General features: G+C 40.2%; 1 protein-coding gene across 1 annotated transcript in view; it reads left to right on the forward strand.

Annotated features, from left to right (window-relative positions):
• CTNNBL1 (catenin beta like 1) overlaps positions 1-19,856 on the forward strand; it is a 221,218-nt gene that overhangs the window by 43,963 nt on the left and 157,399 nt on the right. Inside the window, exons 2-3 of the mRNA XM_010591671.3 lie at positions 9,267-9,461; positions 13,371-13,477. Of these exons, the coding sequence (XP_010589973.1) occupies positions 9,267-9,461; positions 13,371-13,477 (302 nt within the window). The remainder of the gene's footprint in view (positions 1-9,266; positions 9,462-13,370; positions 13,478-19,856) is intronic.

Consider the following 19,856-nt stretch of genomic DNA (forward strand, 5'->3'; position numbering starts at 1 on the left):
TTTCACCATACTTATTCAGTCTGTTTGCTGAGCAAGTAGTCAGAGAAACTGGACTGACTATATGAAGAACCAGGCATCGGGACTGGAGGAAAACTTCTGTGATTAGGCCCTCCCTAATCCCATTTCTGTTTGCCCTCCTTAGAAGTAATCACTATCTTGATTTGCTGATTTTTATTCCTATGCTTGTTTTTCAGTTTGTTTATGATTACAAATGTGTGTATCCATTAAAATAAATGAATTTTTTTTCTTTTTTTTAAGTAAATGGGGGCTCTTCTTGTGCATATGTGTGAGAATTTCTCAAATGTATATACACCTGGCAGTGGAACTGCTGGGATAATCATAGACTATAAGCCCTAGTGGCGCAGTTGTTAAGAGCTACAGCTGCTAACCAAAAGGTCGGCGGTTTGAATCCGCCAGCTGCTCCTTGAAAACCCTGTGGGGAATTGACTTGATGGCATTTGGTTTGTTTGGCTTGGTTTATAGACATCTTCAGTGTTATGAAGTATTACCGAATAACTCATTTACACTTTCATAAAAAGTTTTAATAATTCCTGTTTCTCCAACCAACACTTGATATTATGAAAAAAAAATTTTTTTTTTCCATTCTAATGGTAGCTCATGGTTTTAATGTGCATTTCTCTGATTTCTGATGAAGTTGGGCCCCTATTTATATGCTTATGGGCTATTTAGTGTATTTTTTCTTTTGTGATCATCTGCTTATTATCCTTTGTCAAAAGCTAGTTTTAAGTAATTTTTTAAAAACCTGTTGTAGACATTAAGAAAAATTGAGTTCTAGGCTGTTTTCTTTTCCAAATGCTCTATTTTTATCTTATTTAATCATGCTATTTCTTTATCTGATGAAAGACAACTGTGCGAGGTAGCAGGGCAGAGGCCCAGAGTTGTTGTAAATGCAGCGCTGGTAAATGAAATGACTCGTCTGAAGCCATAGGACTCTTAAGTGAGTCACTCAGACCCAGAGATTTCTGATTATTGGTCTGATGCTCTTTGCATTGTATCATGTTACTTCTTTCAGATCAGTGCAATTCTGTTGTTGTTGTTGGGTTGCTGTCTGATATTCCCTTCAGCACCTGATAGAGTGATACTCGGGCTCTATTAGCTCAGTAAACACTTCCTGAATGAATGAATGATGATGGTGGTTCTAGTGAGCTGACAAAAAAATATTCATAATAGGCCTGTTAAAATGGAGATCATTTACTTTCCAGTGATTTTACAAGTATCTGCTTCTGTTAGCTTTGATAAATAAAGAAACCGAATCAACATTCAGTTTTCTGATATAGCTGCAGAATTAATCAGAGAAGATGTCACAGTAAATCATGGCCGTAAAAGTATAGGTTGTACTTCTAAAAAGAAAACCGCACACCCTTTGCAGGTGAGGTGAATATATATTCAGGCTTTAACAAGGAATAAGAAATTGGGGGGGGGGTAGGAAAAATTAAGTAGAATTTTCATGACTAGTGATTTAAATCATAAATCTTACCCATCTTGTCATCCAATCAGATTATAGATCATAAGTGAGACTGTTGATAATTTTGATTTTTAATACATTGGCATCCTTCCCTGCCTGCCATTGTGGACATGGCTTAAAAATTTTTTTTCTCCCGTAGTTACTGTGGTCCCAGTATCTGGAACTTTTTTTTTTAATTGGGAATTAAGTAAATGGGAGTTCTGTTTCATATTTTGCAGTTACTTTCTTTGGAATTTCGAGGCATTCTTGCTAACAATACTTCCAGTAAAAAGGTAGTAGATTGCCATAATTCATTCTTTTTTTTTTTTTTTTCCTTGAAGCTTTACCCTTACAACTTTTGGAGAAGCATAATTATCCATAAATATCTGGAATTTTTCACTCAGATATTTTCCAAAACTATGATGATAATCATTTACATTGGTATAGTACTTTTTTAGGTTCATAGGGCTCCTTTCTAAGGCATCTCATTTAATCCTCACAGCAACCCTTTTGAGATGGGTGGAATTTTCGGGGTTTTAATTATTTTGATCCCCAATTATGAACTTTGGCCGATGGTAGTTGCAGCATTAGAGACCGTAAGCTTTTTGAGTTCTGGTACCTTAAACAAATTTGCAGGGGAGCCTTGATGTTAACTTTGGCAGCTTTCATGCCTGCAAATATTGATTGCGCCAGAAGTCCTAGTTGTAAAATGTCACCAGTAAATTGTGCAGCCAACAAAGGCAGGGAAAACTCATTACTGCAGCTCTTCCGTTACTTCTGGGTCAGGCCACTCACTACCATCTGGTAAAAATCAGTGTTCAAAAACTCCCTTTTATTTTGACAGAAGATAATCAAGAGAGGTTAACAGCAGATGATTTCTGAGCATTTCAGATTGGTTAGACCAGTCAGTCCACGAGCTTGGGTTTGTGACATTGCATCTGCTTGATTATCTCAAGAGGTCTCAGAAAGCTTTAAAATGAGGTAATTCCAAAATAACGGTAGGAAGGAATTTAATTAGGTATATACCTCCTCTTCTCCCCTGTGTTGTACCCTCCTTCCCCAGTACTGAAGTTGTTTATTCTGAAAAAGAAAAGGCAGTGGGATTGGAAGAAATAAATAAGATTACTGTCTTGAAATAATCTAAATATATATATATATTAATGTGAGAGAGAAACTAGACCTGTTTTATATGGCTTCAAAGAGAAAGATTAGGGACCAGGGAAGGAAATTGTAAATTGAAAGGTTCCTGCTCAATTTAATCAACTCTAACTGAGTGATCCGAAGATGGAGGGTACACAGTTTAGGAAAGGAGGTAAGTTTGTGGCCACCAGAGGTGTTAGGAAAGCCCCAGGTTCTGTGTGGCTGAGATGTTTTAAAGGGGATTCAAATCTCAGGTAGGTGATTGGATTAGATCCGAGTTTATTGACCTTTAGCACCTCAGAATCCTCCCAAGAGATTGTGAATCCAGATGTATGCAAGCATTTTCTGTAGAATGAATAAATAATCTCATGTAAATGTGGGGGTTAAAACATAAATTCAACAAACAGTATTACCAAATACATGATGTAATTTGTTGTCATTGTGTCTTTTCTCAGTCATTGGATACTAAAAAGTGCAGCTGGAGAGGGGAGGGTTCTGCCAAATATTTTAACATTAAAAAGGGGTCCTCATTTTAAAATGTAATGATTAATGGTCAAGGTCTTTTCCAAACTTGAGGTTCTTTGATTTGAAATCAAATGTGTCAAAGAGAGGGACAGAGCTGTGTGTACTGTCTTCTATGGGCTAAACTGTGGTTGGCCTTTTAGAAACATCATTTTTTATGTACATAAATGTCTATATGAAAGTGGTATTGCTTCCAGTTTATAAACTGAGAAAACTCAAGCCTAGAGATGGTAAGTTACTTTTCAGGGCTGGTAAGTAGAGAGGCCAGGATTTGAATTTAGGAAAATCTGACTCCACGACTCTCTATTTTTTGTTTGTTTGTTTATTTATTTGTTTATTTACTTGTCATTTCTTCAACATCCCCGTATTCTTTTCTTTCCATCCAGCCTTGAGTTAATATGAAGAAGAAGCACCATATTGGGAACTAGGAGCTTTGTATTCTTGCCAAGTCTGTAATCTGACAGTGAGCACACGCAAGTTGCTTAAATGCATTGGGCTCAGATTTCCCTATTTCTATAAAGAAAGGGATAAACTAGGTTATCTCTTTCTTCTAGCTTCGATTTCTTGAGTCTTTTCCGTCGTTCGATATTTAGGGAACAGCACGTATGCCCTAGTTGGAAGGACATTTTCTGAAGTTATCTGAGCTCTGTAGTGCTAGGTGAAGAATGCCTGGCTTATAAGACTATAGAACATTTCCTTTGCCTTTTTCTATTTCCTTAATAGAATTGGGCATTTTTTCTTCCATTAATGTACCCTTTATGAATTACCTACTTTCTTAACCAGGAATCTTGGAATGTTGAGCTGTATTGAACTCCCCTCAACACAATATCCTGGTACAAATATGCTTTTCACATTTATAATTGCACTATGTGTATTCATAATTTATCATAATGATACCATTATTGTTTATTATAGAAGTCGCCTTTCTTCCCTCCTCCCCACCCAAAGTCTAATTGAGGTTGAGACAGACCATAAATGCGATAATATAGATCTCATGCTCTGAGGAAATGGAGTTGGTGTCATAGTGGAGTTTTAATTTAGGATTCGTTCTGGTGATGTAGCCTCTTCCTATGGTACATTACTTTGAGCCCAGTATAACAGCATGTTCCCACAGCCCCTCATTATAGCTACAGCTTCTTATTGCTTTTTAATTACAAAAAAAAAAAAAGGGAGAGGAAAAAATGAAACCTAAAGCTTAGGTTAGATATTGTCTGGGTACACAGGGAGTATCCTAGGGAGATTGCTTATTTAATTTTTTTTAACTCTTTCAAAGCTTTCATGGAGATGTCTTGATTTCTCTTTCCAGAGGGATGGTTGGTGGATGGATATATACTCAAATACACACGTGCACATACAATAGGCTTCAAGATTATTGGAAATTAAAGGTATCACCTGTCTAGTCTTGAAGCCTACTGTAAGTTTGCATAAGCAAGAATCCTTTTTGTATCCTAGAAAGGCTGCCAGTGTGTGGTTGGGTGGTGGCAAATGCTTAATAAGCATATATATCACTCACCACCAATTTGGAGTAAGGCAGGGAATGTAGAAGGTTGTGAAAACCCTTAAAGACTGATGTTCTGGTACATCCAAAGTTAAGAGTTAATCATTTTTTCTCTAGTCCTGAAGGCAGCAGAAGCAGAGAAATGACTTTATAAAGAAGAGTTTCTTTTGTCATTCCTTCATCTTAAAGGATTCCAAACACCTTTCAAATACCAAAGCAAATTAATCTGTAAAGATCACTGATAAGAATAGCTTAAGCCTCTTGGGATTGGTTGTGTAAGACACAAGGAACATTCAGGACTGAGCTGTTGGCCTCTTTGACAGGCTGTGAGTCTTATGTTCCCTTTCTGGGTCAAGAGCCCTTTGGCTCTTCTCTAGTGAAATCAGTTTGACAGCTTTGAGCAGCTTGCCTGCTCACATATTCTTGCTTTATTTTATATAACTGATTGCTCTCGGGTGAATATTTGATAAATAAAATGTAGAAGTTTATTTTCAGGTCAGTGTGTTAACTTCGCAATTTTTAGCATGAACCCTTCACAAACAGTCGGGGCTTCAGCTTTATCGGACTCTGTATTTCATTCAGTGTCACTAGAAAGGCAGTTTCGTTTTGGCTTTGTCAGAGAGCAGGAATCTCTCAAAGTGGAAATGCCCCAGAGCTGTGCTATGCAGTGTGGTAGCCACTTACCTACCATACTATTGAACACTTCAAATGTGGCTAACCTGCATTGAGATATACCATAAAAGTAAAATATATACCAGATTTTGAAGACTTGGTATGAAAAAAAGAATGTGAAATATCATATTAGTAAATTTTTATATTGATTACATGAGGAAATGATCGTATTGGATTAAATAAAATGTTATTAAAATGAATTTCACCACTTGTGTTTTTAAAATTTTTTTAGATGTGGCTAGTATAAAATTTAAAATTACAGCTGACTTGTATTATATTTCAGTTTTTCAGCTCTGTTCTAGACTCTTAAGCCCTTTGGTTGCAAAGCATTGTTTGTCTTCTTCGCACTTATGTCCCTAGTACACAACACAGTGCCTTATACATAAAAAAACCAAAGCCGTTGCCACTGAGTCGATTCTGACTCACAGACACCCTGTAGGACGGAGTGGAACTACCCCATAAGGTTTTGCCACATCTTTCTCCCGAAGAGCAGCTGGTGGGCTTGAACCACCAGCCTTTCAGTTAGCAGTCAAGTGTTTTAACATCTGCACCACCAGGGCTCCTTGCTTTATACATAGTTGACACTTAATAAATATTTGTTGAAGAAAGAAATCCTAACCTTGATTATTCAGGGTGGTCAAATTTCAGAAATGAGTAGAAACTTTTCTTTTTGGAATATTAGTGTTTGAAAAAGAGACAATCGAGGGTTAAGAAGAAAGAAGAGCAGAAGTTCTTAAGATTTTACCTTGAAGGAGAAAAATGCTGAACTAAAATATATATCAGGGCCCTTGAACGGCTTACCTGTCTGTTGGAGATGGCCATGGGAGCTGATATGTTGGTGAAACAGCCATATTAGAGTGTTCTAATGGATTCTGCCATAGAGTTGTCATGAGAGGTGCTGAAGCTGAATACCCTGTGTCATGGATTGAGTTATGCGCCGCCCCCCCCCCCAAAATGTGTGTATCAGTTTGGCTGGGCCATGATTCCCAGTACTGTGTGGTTTTCCACCATTTTGTGATTGTAATATTATGTTAAAGAGGATTAGGGTGGGATTGTAACACCGTTTGCTAAGGTCACATCCCTGATCCGACGTAAAGGGAGTTTCCCTGGGGTGTGGCCTACACCACGTTTTATCTTACAAGAGATAAAAGGAAAAAGAAGCCAGCAGAGAGTTGGGGATCTCATACCACCAAGAAAGCAGCTCGAGGTTCCTGCACTGAGATGCTCCCAGACCAATGGAAGACTTGGTGACAAGGACCTTCCTACTGAGCCAGCGCCCTGAATTTGGGCTTCTAGCCTACTGGACTGTGAGAGAATAAACTTCTGTTTGTTAAAGCCATGTACTTGTGGTGTTTCTCTTAAAGCAGCACTAGATGACTAAGATACCCTGTGTGAGGGGGAAAAGGTTTGGAGAAATAGTTGGTGAACCTAGCGGGATCCCTAGAGCCCTCTTAGGGACGTGTGCTTAGACTATAAAGGTTGACAAAGCTATTCGTGTTTCAAGAATCCACACTGGCTCTGTCTATCCTTGTCTCCCCATTTAAACATAACTCTCATGGAAGCCTGGGGCTGCTACTGGAGCAGCTGATTACCTTAGGACCCTTCATGCCTGGAATTCTGTAATAAGTGATTTGTTGAATGAACGTTAGCTGAAGTCTCATGTGGCTTAAGTTTATGGATATGTGTTCTTGCCTGAAAGTCTCTCGCATCTGTCACACTTAGGGTCCTGGAATCATGTAAGATTAGCAACCTCTCCAGAAATTAGGTTCAGCGCTTAGAAGGGGCCAGTATTATCTTTGCAGGAGTTTATTAAAGACCCTTGGCTGTCCTGTCTCCTTGCTTATAAAATAGAATTGTTAACTTCTCCCTAGAGATGTGTTAGAGATTAAAGGAGGTACTTTAAGTTCTGTAGAAAGAAAGTGCTATTTCAGTGGAAATTATTAAAGTTGAAAGTGAAACTCTCCCCTGACCTCTGAAATGTTTGTTTCAAAAAAGTGGGTTTGAAGATGTGTTCAAAAGAGACATTGCTAATGTTATTTCCATTTTGCATTTCTTAACCATGGTGGTAGTTAGCTTTCTCTTTTTAGTTGTGGTCTACTGCCTTTTCCCTATGCCCTCAGAGATAAACAATCCAGAAATCTCCTTTCCGTGGAGACCTATAGAGCTCATGCCTTGACTTGGCTGCTGCAGCAGGCTCACGCTAATCAGAATCACAGCAGGGCTTCTTTTATGAGCCTGAAAGAATTAGGGCTCCCAAGGGGCTGAAGTTCCTTACCTGCTGGGGAGCTACAGATTTCAAGTTTGAAGCCTGCCTTCCTTTCCCCTTCTCTTATGAAAACTCTCACCTCCTTTTTCTTGTAGTTTGAGGTTACTGACACCTTTCCTTTCCTTTTTTTTTTTTTTTTTTAAGGTAGACCAGTAATGGTAGTAATAGATTTTTATAATTTTTGTGCTTATGGAAATAGGAGGAAGATGTGGCAGTCTGCTTCTATAAAAATTTACAGCCTTGGAAACCCTATGGGGCAATTCTGCTCTGTCTTAGAGAGTCGCTATGAGTAGGGATCGACTCCATGGCAGTGGGTATGGAAATAGAGTGTGATCATATGAAATTATAATCCATCCCAGGGAGACTGGGAGCAGAGTAAAAAATAGCAGGTGGCGCCCCACAAACCAAATTGTGTAATGTAAATTCCCTAAGCAATGTCATATGTTTAGACTTACTGAAGCACCTGGTATGTGGAACCAGCAGGATACATGAATATAAAGGGGAATGACTTTCCACTACTGGGATAGTGGAGTTCAGTAACTGTGTGGTTTCAGAGTCACAAGGTGAGATGTGTAACATGTATAACAGAAATTTGTCTGTTATTACCAGACAACTTAGCAGGCTGGCAGGGAAAGTGGCATTTTTTTACGTTTGGCAGTAACGTACCACGTTGTACCTAACACACTGTTGGTGGGTGCAGTTATTGTAACAGATAAAGAGAAGCTCAGCAAGGAGCCTAACACGGATGTTTTGTGTTTGGGGAGACAGAATTATGTGGATTACCTTGTAGTGATAATTTTATGCATTTGCTTAGTACTGTTATAATCTAGGGTGGTTCTTTGACTTCAGAAGCAACTTTATAAAGTTCACAGGGAAAAGAGTTGTAATCTCCATTTGCAGATGAGGAAACTAAGGCTTAGAAAGGTTAAATGATGTGCTTAAGTTGCCGCAATAGTTGAGCTGAGTAGAGGCCTTGGGCTGTTTGAAGTCTGGTGCTGTGCAAGTTCTCCTCAGGTCTGAAGCCTCTTTCGGTAGTGCTCTGCTTTATTCTAATTTTAATGGAAAGCAACTCTAAGAACTCCCCCATGGATTATGATGTAAAAGGCAAAATGAGGTCCTAATAGTATGGTAGAAAGAACCCTGGCCAAGAAGTGCCAGCTCTGTTCTCAGCAGTGCTGTGGATTATGTGACTTTGGGTAATACTTACTTGACCTCTGCGCCTTTATTCTTGGGTGAAGTAGGTATTTGGAGTGTAGCTGACCTTTTTGAGTCACATATGTAATATTCTCTGAAACTTGCAAGTGTCTGTAAAAAGGCTTTGTGATCTTTCTTAGACGTGAATTCAAATTATGTGCTAAGTAAGCGAACCTAACCCAGTGTTGCCATCTCAAAGTGGCTTTGTTTCTTGCAGTTTCTGAATACACAGGAAATTCAGTGCAGTGATAAAAATTAGCATGTTAAAAAAAATTCAACTAACTTGTAGATGATGTTAACGGTATATTTATAGAATCTTTAAAGGTCTGAAAAATAACCACTCAAAGCTTTACTGTGTTTTGTGGGAGAAATTGTATGTTATTGCGCCTTTTAGTTGTTAGGGAATTCTTCAAGGCTCTTAGAATACCTGCTGCCTATTTTTTTTTATATACCCTTAAAAAAATTTTTTTTTTTTTAGGTTCTAAAATCCTGTGTTTCTTTTCTCTCAGCCCAACAGGGGTACAAAACGTCCCCGGGATGATGAAGAGGAGGAGCTGAAAATGCGTCGGAAGCAAGCTGGTACACGAGAGCGAGAGCGCGGCCGCCATCGGGAAGAGGAAATGACTGTGGTAGAAGAAGCTGATGATGACAAAAAAAGGCTGCTTCAGATTATTGATAGAGAGGGGGAGGAGGAAGAGGAAGAGGTAATGTGCAGAGATGGGGTGGGGGCTGAGATGGCTGGCTCTGACACAGTAGCTGTAGAGTGTAATTTTGGGCCAAATACTTCTCTGAGCTTTCCAGCTTTGTAAGATAGAGTTAAGAATACTTATTTTTCAGTGTTGAGGTGATGGTTAAGTGGGATAATGGAGTTGAGAAAGTACTTCATAAAGTGTAAAGAACATTCCAGGTACAGTTTTGAAATGATTCTGGAGCATGGGCTGTCATTGAGACCAAAGCACTAAACTGTGGGAACAGACAGGAAGGGGCTATTGGTATTGACTGGGGAGGGTCAGAGAGGGCTTCCTACACGGGGTCTCATAGAAGGTGCTTAGGTTTTTGAACTAGTGAATTGGCATTTGATCTAGTCTTTGAAAGAAGAGTAGAATTTTATCAGTCAAACAAATAGAAGAAGGACTTTTTGGGCAGAGGAAATGGCATTAGCAAAGCAACAAAGGTGGAGAAATCCACGACAAAACTATGGGATTTGGTATTTAGGTGTGACTGAAAAAATATAGTTTGGGGAAGGAGATGCCTTGAGACCTTTGCACTCATTCCTGCCTCTGGCCCTTTTTACTTTTATGTCCTCTGCCGGAATGGTCTCCCCTTATGCTTTGCATGGCTGGTTTCTTCTCAGCAAGGTCTCAGCTTGGATGTTTATTCATTAGAGAGAGCTTTCCTATCTATGAGGTAGCCCCCCATGTCATTCTCTCATTCGCTTATCACGTTGTTCTGTATACTGACTTTGCAGCACTTCTGATCTGAAATTCTTATTTGCTTACTCATTTGTGTCCCTTCCCCCCAGTGAAATATAAGTTCCATGGAAACAGGGACTGGCTCTGTCTTGTTCACAGCTGTATCTCTAGCACTCAGAATGGTGCCTAGCTCTTGGCAGACTCTTAATAAGTGTTTATCAAATGAATAAATGGATGAAGCTGAAAAGATTAGAGGTAAAATATCAGTGATTAAAAATAAAATGACCTTACCGTTGTGTCTTTTTAAATCCTTAAGTTAACTTGTGTGTTATTTCACTCTGGCATTTTGTTCAATATGAATTATGGAAATAGATTCTTATAGAGCCAGCTGTTTTTTTTGGTTCCCTCAAAGACATGATGCTAAGTTTGGATTTAAAAGCTGGAGTGTGAATCTGAGAAGGGAAAAAAAGAAAAATGGATTCATATTCCAAAAAGGTCTTTACTGTGTTATGACAATACCTCTCTCCTTGTTAGGCTTTGTACTGGTGCTAATTTGGGAGGTCTGCTCTTAAAAGATGATGACGCTTTGAAAATCTGTGGTGGGAGACAGTCCTGAATTTCTGAATTTCGTTTCTGAGAGCAACAGCACGGCCAGGGCTTAGACAAACAGTATGTATAGCACATCCACCGGCCCTCCTCACCAGCCTCTGTTCAATCTGTTAGCCCTGGAGCAGCAGTTAATTGGCAGGTATAATTCCCGTGTAGGGCAAGGCTGGTACCGGAGGATTAGGATAGTAGCTGTCATGGGTAAGTGGTTTCTAGCCTGCGAGACAGAAATGTAATGTGAGACCAGCCCTTCTGTTAAGGGAGAGGGAAAAAGAGATCGCTTTGTGAAAATGACACATGGAAGCCTTCAAGTCCAGGAGTTATTTTCTCACTGCTACCAAAGTCCCATTTTGTGAAAAGCAAGTGATGGTTGCCCCTGTAAAGTCACATGAACTTGTAAAATATTATTGTCCTTTTTGTGCTACTTCACTAACACCATCTTTCTGAAATCTACCTCTGGCTTCTGACGTTGAGCTATTGGAGATACAGCTGTGGCTGATGACTAAGACCGATAATTTAGTTTTCCCCCAGTGTTGGAGAGGAATTAAAGGAGGGAAGGCCAAATCCTGGAAAAGCTAGGACTTTGGAAATCCCATGAGAGCTGTATTAACACTGGTATGGTTTTTGTATAGGGTAGGCAAGATGTTAGCTAATGGAAGTAAAAGCAGTGGATATCGAGGTCACTTGAAAGTGATTTAACCCATTCCTAGAAATTTAGATTATTTTAATTAAAGCCTAGTGGTATGTGGGGTACACTGTGCCTGCTGCTAATAATAACAGTAATGGCTTACATTAACATAATATAGTTATCGTATAGTTTTTTTTACAAAACAGTCTAGTGTATATCATTTCTTTAGGTCTCTTGATGACCTTGAAGGAAACTCTGGTGGCATAGTGGTTAAGTGCTATGGCTCCTAACCAAAAGGTCTGCAGTTGGAATCCACCAGGTGCTCCTTGGAAACTCTATGGGGCAGTTCTACTCTGTCCTGTAGGGTCACTATGAGTCTGAATTGACTTGATGGCAACGGGTTTGGTTTTTTGGTTTATGACCTTGAAAGATAACATCTTCCTCCCTCCCACGTTTCCCATCTACCTTCCTACCTGTAGGTCCTCACTGGGTGCCTGCTGTGTGCCAAGCACTGTGAAGAAGTAGACGTGGCTCAGCAACAGGGGTATATGCCCCAGTTTAGAGTTGGAAAGGTTATCTGGGCAAGATCTTCTCATAAGCCATGGGAAGGATTATGCAATTTTAAATGCCCATGGAGGTAGAATCAATTGGACTTAAGGAATATATTCAGGGAAGTAACATTGCCACATGTCCAGTAAGTAGTGGAAGCTAGGTTCTGAGTCCTGACTGATCCAGGATGCTGACTTCAGTTTTTACATGTCCAGGAGCCTCTCTAAACTGTAGACCCTGGGGAGGTGTTTGGAGTCCAGCAGAGTACCTCAAGGCCCAGGAGTCATTGATGTAATCTAAAAAATACGTCATGCCCAAAATGAGTTTATAGGTATCTCCCACTTAAAATCCAATATATGAAAATAAAAATTTAATAATAAAATAATCGCTAACATTTTTGAATACTTAGAAAATTATGGGATGACTCAGTGTTTTCCAAAAGGATCCATTTCGGGTTCTTGTAATAGTTTCTTTATTGCATTTAGGTGTGAGTTACGGTCAATGGCTGCAAAGCTAGGAAGCCGGAAATTGGGAGAGTGTTAGAGAGGCAGAGTGCATTGCAGCACATTAAGTTAAACTGGAAAACATTTCTGCAGTGTGTAGATTTTGGGGGAGAAATGATTCTGTTTTCAATAAAAAGTTCTCTTTATTTACCTTGGTAGGTAGTATTCCACTGTATGAAGTAAGAAAACTATGTATAGTCTTGTTTTTTTATGCTTCCTATGGGCAAGAATACTAAATTCTCGATGTTCTGTCAGGATTCCACACACTTGTCTCTTCTTAGCAGCTGGTGAGGACTAGACATGGTAATGTGTTAGAAATGCAAAGTAGTGACTATAGCTAACAAACAACTGCACTTAGCTCGTGGGCTGTACAAGAATAGGTAGTAGGTCAGATTTGGCCTGTGGACCAATCCCTGGTGTGGGGGAAAGACTAAGAGGCACTATTGCTGACTCAGGGTTTGACCTTGAACAAGTTCTTCTTAACCTAGGTCTTATCTTACCTGTACAACAAAGGCGAAGGACAAGATAGATATTATATAATATCAAAGATTGTTGCTTTCTGTGTACCATACTCTGCGCTCAAGAAATATTTGTTGCGTTAATGAGCCTTTAACTCCTTATGAATTTCCTGTACTGTAGATACTGGGCATTATGTGAGACACCCAGAAAAACACAAAGGAGCATATGTGGACTAGAATAAGGACCCTTAGCCCTTATTCTAGTGGGGGAGACAAAGTGTGAACTATACATTTAACCCAGAGAGGTAAATGGCAGAGTGTGGCAGAACATACAAGCCTAGTGAGGAACACAGGAAAGAAGTGGTGATACCCACTGCCGCCGAGTCGATTTCGACTCATGAGATAATGAATGAGATCCCTGTGAACTGAACTTGTTGCATTTGTCCCTTTGTACCAGGAGGAACCACTGGATGAAAGCTCAGTGAAGAAAATGATCCTCACGTTTGAAAAGAGATCGTACAAAAACCAAGAGTTGCGGATTAAGTTTCCAGACAATCCAGAGAAGTAAGACCCTGTTTTGCTGATGTGTATACACCCTTTCTCCACTGAGGTGGTTTTGGTTTTCATGTGTGTGTTTTGTTTACTTTGGCTTTTGGGATTTAGTTTGGGAGTCCCAGGATTACCCACATGTTCAGGAAATCACTAGAAGGACTCGTAGGACTTAGAGGCAGTGGTACTCAAGGCTATGGTTTATTACAGCAAAAGGGTATACAATAGGATCAGCAAGGGAAATAGACACATCAGGCAGAGTCTGGAGAAATCCATGCAGTTTTCCTCTGTTTCCTCCCTCCCCGTGAAGGTGTCAGACAGACATGCTTCTTTCTCGAGCAGTGAAATGCATCAGCACGTGCGTAGTGGTTTCCACTCAGAGAAACCCATTTAAGCTTGGAGTCCAGGGTTTTTATTGGGAGTTGGTCATGTAGGCATTCTCTGCCAGCCACAACTACCAAAATTCCAGGCTCCCAGAAGGAAAGCAGGTGTTCAGTGCCCTAGGTGAGCAAAGCAGCCTTATCACTTAGGGAATATTTCAAAAGCAAAATTCCCAGATACCAGCCAAGGGCCAGCCCTACAAGCAGGCCCTTCTACAGATCAAGCCTGCGATATGAACTCTTTCTTGCGCTATTTTTCTCAAAGGCTGTCTTAGTCATTTAGTGCTACTGTAACAGAAATACTACAAGTGGATGGCTTTAACAAACAGAAGTTTATTTTCCCACCAGTCTAGTAGGCTAGAAGTCCAAATTTGGGGCATCAGCTCCAGAGGACTGCTTTCTCTGTTGGCTTTGGAGGAAGATCCTTGTCATCAATCTTCCTCTGGACTAGCAGCTTCTCTGTGTAGGAACCCTGGGTCCGAAGGATGTACTCTGCTCCCAGTGCTGCTTTCTTGGTGGTATGAGATCCCCCCCTTTCTGCCTGCTTCCCGTTCCTTTTATCTCTTGTAAGATAAAAGGTGGTGCAGGCCATGCTGCAGGGAAACTCCCTTTACATTGGATCAGGGATGTAACCTTAGTAAGGGTATTGCAATCCCACCCTAATCCTCTTTAACAAAATCTAATCTTCATTAACCGCAGGCAGAGATTAGGATTTACAACACATAGTAAAATTACAATCACAAAATGGAGGACAACCACACAATACTGGGAATCATGGCCTAACCAAGTTGACACATATTTTTGGGGAACACAGTTTAGTCCATGACGAAGCCCAAACAGAACTGACCATGGCTGCCATTTGTGATAAGTTTACTGTTAAGAAAGTGTCAAAAGGTTTGGAGGTAGATGGATGTGACTTCCACATAACCTTGAATAAGTCACTTCCTCTTTCTTACCTTCATGTTTCTTATCTGTATAAGGAAATATTGCTGCCCTCACAGGGTTTTTGTGAAGATCAGATGAGAGTATTTGAGTGTTTTGCCTAGCACCTGGCACACAGTAGGCGCTCTTGAAATGGTAGCTAATATGATTGTTACTACACTAGCACTTCGTGCACCGTGAATTGCTGCAGTGAGGAACCTGGTATCTTTTAGTCAGTCTTGCATCCTAACTAAAGGGATCTCCATGTTTATACAGATCTCAATGTTCTGAACCCTTGTGCTCTCCCCGCCAGTGTTTCTCCCCGCTAGGACACACACTTTTAATGAATTTTAATATGCCCACAGCCCCTAGGCAATTAAGAGTTGAACGGTACACTGTTCAGTTAAGTTTATAGGTTACTAGGGGTACCCACTGTAAATGCAAGGTAGAAGGAAATGTACACCTTAAAAGAGATACAAACAATGCTATGGGACATGGAGGAAGAAACAGTGAATACCAAGTTGAGGGCTATTGAGGGCTTCATGGAAGAGGTGATATTTGACCTGGGATTTGAAGAGTGACTTTGATTTTAATAGGCAGAAAAGGACACAGAAAGACATGGCAGGCAGTGTGAATAGCATGAACAGAGGCACAGAGGTCCCATAGGGCATTAAGGATCCAGTCTTCATGGAGCTTCTGTGAGACCAGGGCAGTCCACTGTGTTCTTCCTGTACTGTGGATGAGGAGCCAGGAGAAATTGGGCACTGGACCTGGGGTCACAGCCTGTTTCACAGTAGGAGTAGCTAGATCACAGTTTAGCTTACTCAACACCAGTGTCCTATCAGGTTTTGTGCTGACCTTCAGTTCACCCAGGGCTTCAAACCCCTTTGGTCTGCTTCTAACCCCTGCTGCGAATTTGCATTTCTCACAAGTTCCCAGGAAGTTATACATAAGAATCACCTGGGGGATCTTGTTAAAAATATAGATTTGGATTCAGTATATCTGGGGTAGAAATGCAAATTCCCAGCAGGAAACTTGTTAGAAATGCAAATTCACAGCAGGGGTTTATTCCAGAACAAACCAGTTAAAAGCCCTGCCTTCACCATATGGTAGCACTTGTCACACACTGCACTCTGCATGTGTGTGTGTTTTTAATTACACAAATAATACATAAATAGATTGTCATTGTAAAAAATACCAGCAGCGCATGATTAGAATAAAAAGCAAGTTCTCCTTCACTGCACTGACCCCTTTTCCATTTCTCTCCCTAGAGCTAACTCCTGTGAATAATTCTGTGAGGACCCTTTTAGATCTTTTTCTGCATGCTTATTTACATACCATTTTCTGTATACTTATTTACATATATATGCAAATCTATTTTATCTACTTAAACCATGCTGTACCTCAGCTTCTTTGACCACATAGCATAGAGTTATAGGAGATCTCTGCATGTTAGTACATACATATCTACCTCATTCTTTTTGACTGGCACGTAATATTTCATGGGTTGGATATATCATGATTTAGTTGTTTTTCTATTGATAGACATTTGGTTATTTTAAATGCTGATTTTTATACACAATGCTACAATGAACCTTCTTGTACGTGTGTCTTCGTGTATGTGTGTTTCTATAGGATAGATACCTAAATGTAGAATTCCTGGACTGAAGGGATGTGCATTTTAAACATTGGTAGCTACTGCCACATTTCCCACTGTGTCCTTTTATTGCCTCACCAGCAGCTATATTCTTTCCCACAATGGCTGTGATTGATCTTTAACACTTTTGCTATTTGTTTTGTTATTTCTTTACCGCATTAAACTCTGTTCCTTTTAGGAGATGGACTGTGTCTTATTTGTCTCTGTATCCGCCATGCTGTAGGTGCTCAGTGAACATGAGAGACCTCATATAGTCGATGACGTCTTTATTACATTCCCCCCTCAGAACCGAAGGAGGTGTTACGTATGAGGAAGTTAGGCTGTAGGTTGATAACACTGGAAAATGTAGAAATTCAGTTTACAATACTGCCTTTTGTCCACTTGGTAGGTGTACTTCTGTCAACTTAGAGTAATGAGTTTCTGCAAGTTAGGTTCACCATCTACGTCTTATGGAGCACTGATGCTCTAGTGTTACAATTGACAAACTGTTTTTAAAAAAATTGATTTTTTTTTTTTTCAAATCAACAGTGTTTTCCATTCAGTCAGAATTTGTGTACTTTTTAGTGTTGGAACATCTCAACATTTGAAAATTGAAATTATGCATGAAGAACCTATTTTTTTCTGTTTCATGTCAAAAAGCGGCTAGGAAACTACATTGTGTTTTAACCTTGAGCTCTTCAATTCTTACTGATGCAGTGTCTTTATAATTCTCTAGACCAGCATTCTGCAGTTAAGATGACAATTGCTAGAGCATATTTGAATGAAACTTTCCAGTTGAGATCAGAAACATTCAAATTTTATTTTCCCATATATGCAGTTGTCATTTTGATCGCATACCCAAAATGCCTCTCTTCATTTGGCTGCATTTCAGATTCAATTGACAATTCTCCTTATGCAGCCTGTACTACTATGCACTGTGTGATCTTTTCCTCCAAACATCTTGTTGAGTAGAATGTGCCGTTTCCCTATAAATCCTTTAGTAGTTCTTTTCTGCACTATTTAGGTTAGTGGTTTTCAAGCTTTTCAGTCTCAGGACCCCTTTGGACTCTTAAATTGAGTACCCCAAAGTTCTTAGAAAATTCTAGGAAACACAAGAATACACAGGCACACATTCCATTAGCCATCAGGACAATAATACCATCACGTCCCCGGTGGAGCGGCCATTGCCATCGAGTTGATTCCGACTCATAGCAACCCTATAGAACAGAGAACTGCCCCATAGAGTTTCCAAAGAGCACCTGGTGGATTTGAACTGCTGACCTTTTGGTTGCAGCCACAGCACTTAACCACTACGCCACCAGGGTTTCCATAGCTCTCTAGAAACCTCACTGTATTCTCTTGAGAGAACAAGAGTAGAAAAAGCAAATAATGTCTTGGTATTGTTACAAAAATAGTTTTGATCTTGCAGGCCTCGGAAAGAATTTTGAGCCACCTCCATAGGGCTGCACTTTGAGAACTGTGAGGGAGAGCCATGTTGTTCTCCCAGCCAGCCCAGAGCCTGGGCGGTGATTGCTGGTTTTATGGTTGCCAGAGGCGTAACAAGGGTATGGCAGGTGTTGCATCAGCCCTGGGGATGTGATGCTACTGAGCAGTTTCTATTACCCTGGTATGGCCAGCAGCATATCTATGGAAAATGGCACCTATAGCAAGCACCGAAACTGCGTCTCTGTCCAATCATCTGACACCCCTCTTTTAGATAACTTTACCATAATATCAGCTCAGAAATACAAGTCAAGCTTGTTAACCCATGCTTGAGAAAGGATGTTGGGCTGTACCGGGTTAATAGCTACAGTTCAGTGGTACCACACGCCCGGGGCTGGTGCAGTACCCCGGATACACCACTGTGTTTGAATTCGTCGGTTTCTGTTGCTTTTCTGTCGTTATTGAACTTTGCTGGTCACTTGCTAATTCCTTCTGTTGTTGAAGGAGAACATCCTGCTGGTTTGAAGCAAATGTACATGGGCAGGCTAGCAGAATACTCTCCATCATACCAGAGGGAATCAATGACCCCATCTCAGCCTAGGTTACGGTTTTAATAAGTTGCTTTATTGCTTTCACATTGCTCTCTAACTTGATCTTTTCCCCCAGGTATGAGTCATCTGTTGCTAAGGCTTGCCTAATCCCTGCAAAGAGTAAATGTGTGCTTACTGTAAGTAGGCAGGTACTTTTCAACAAAAAGAGAAGAAATTTTTTTTTTTTGGTTATAGCGTAACACACTTGAGAGTACCTAAATTCATTGAGCACGTACTATGTGCCAAGCATTGTTAGGCACGTTATGTTTATTATCTCTTTTAATTCTCAAAATAATTCAGCTAGTAAGATAAGGAAACACAGGCTTAGAACTCCCTTGACCAGGTTGGGACCCCAGGCTCTGTGTTCTCATGGGCATTTTTATTGGGCAGTACTGGGCATCCTTACAATTAATTGCACGTCATAGATTGTTTATATTCCTGTAGGCTTGGAGCTCCAAAATATCCTTGGGGTCCCAGTGGCACAGTGTTTAAGAGCTCAGCTGCTAACCAAAAGGTCAGCAGTTCAAATCTACTGGCTGCTCCTTGGAAATCCTACAGGGCAGTTCTACTCTGTTCTCTAGGGTCCCTGTGAGTCAGAATCAACTTAATGACAGTGAGTTTCATTTTGTTATTATATCCTCAGTACCTAGCACAGTGACTGACAGCTAGTGTGTGCCCAATCAATATTTGTTGATACATTGTCCTTGGTCACACAGCCAGTAAATAGTGTCGCTGGGAGTGTGACCCAGGTCAGCCTTATTTTTGAGTCCACAAGACCCCAGTGGTATTTTTGTGATGTTTTCCTACTCACAGGTTGACTCTGTTTGTTTTGATAATTTTATAAATTTAAAAATATTGAGTTGAGACCACATATTTAGAAGAACAATCTCAAAGTTGGAAGGAGCCTAAAGGTATAGTCTGTTTTCCCGTCTCATTCTTGACTTTTTTTTATATCCGCCTTTATTGACTACCTCCAGTGACAAGGATCTAACCTTCCAAAGAACCCTATCCCATTACTTGGCAGCTCTGACTTAGAAGATGTCAACTGAGAATGAGAAAGAATTTCAGCCAATTCTCCTACAAGAGGATATCTAGCCTCCTTGTAATCTTGGTTGCTTTCCTGAATTAGTTTCCATAACCCTCCTAAGGTAGAGTTCCCATAACAGGTCACAAACTTTTAGGGTCATCTCATCAGCATGAACCACTTGGTAATTTTACATTATACTTCTTTTAAGCAGCCACAGTAACATTTTTGGCAGCTACTTGCCTCTGTTCCTTCTCTGGCAGGCATCTGCCAAGTTTCTGTGGTGGACCAGGGAGTATGCCAGGTGCTGGGCATCCTGAAATGCATAAGAAATAGTCTCTGTCCTGGCAGAACTATCTTATGGTTCTGATTTGTATTGCAGTTGCAGTTGACTAAAACC

The sequence above is a fragment of the Loxodonta africana genome, chromosome 24, assembly GCF_030014295.1.
Source record: "Loxodonta africana isolate mLoxAfr1 chromosome 24, mLoxAfr1.hap2, whole genome shotgun sequence".
In the NCBI taxonomy this organism is placed as follows: domain Eukaryota; kingdom Metazoa; phylum Chordata; class Mammalia; order Proboscidea; family Elephantidae; genus Loxodonta; species Loxodonta africana.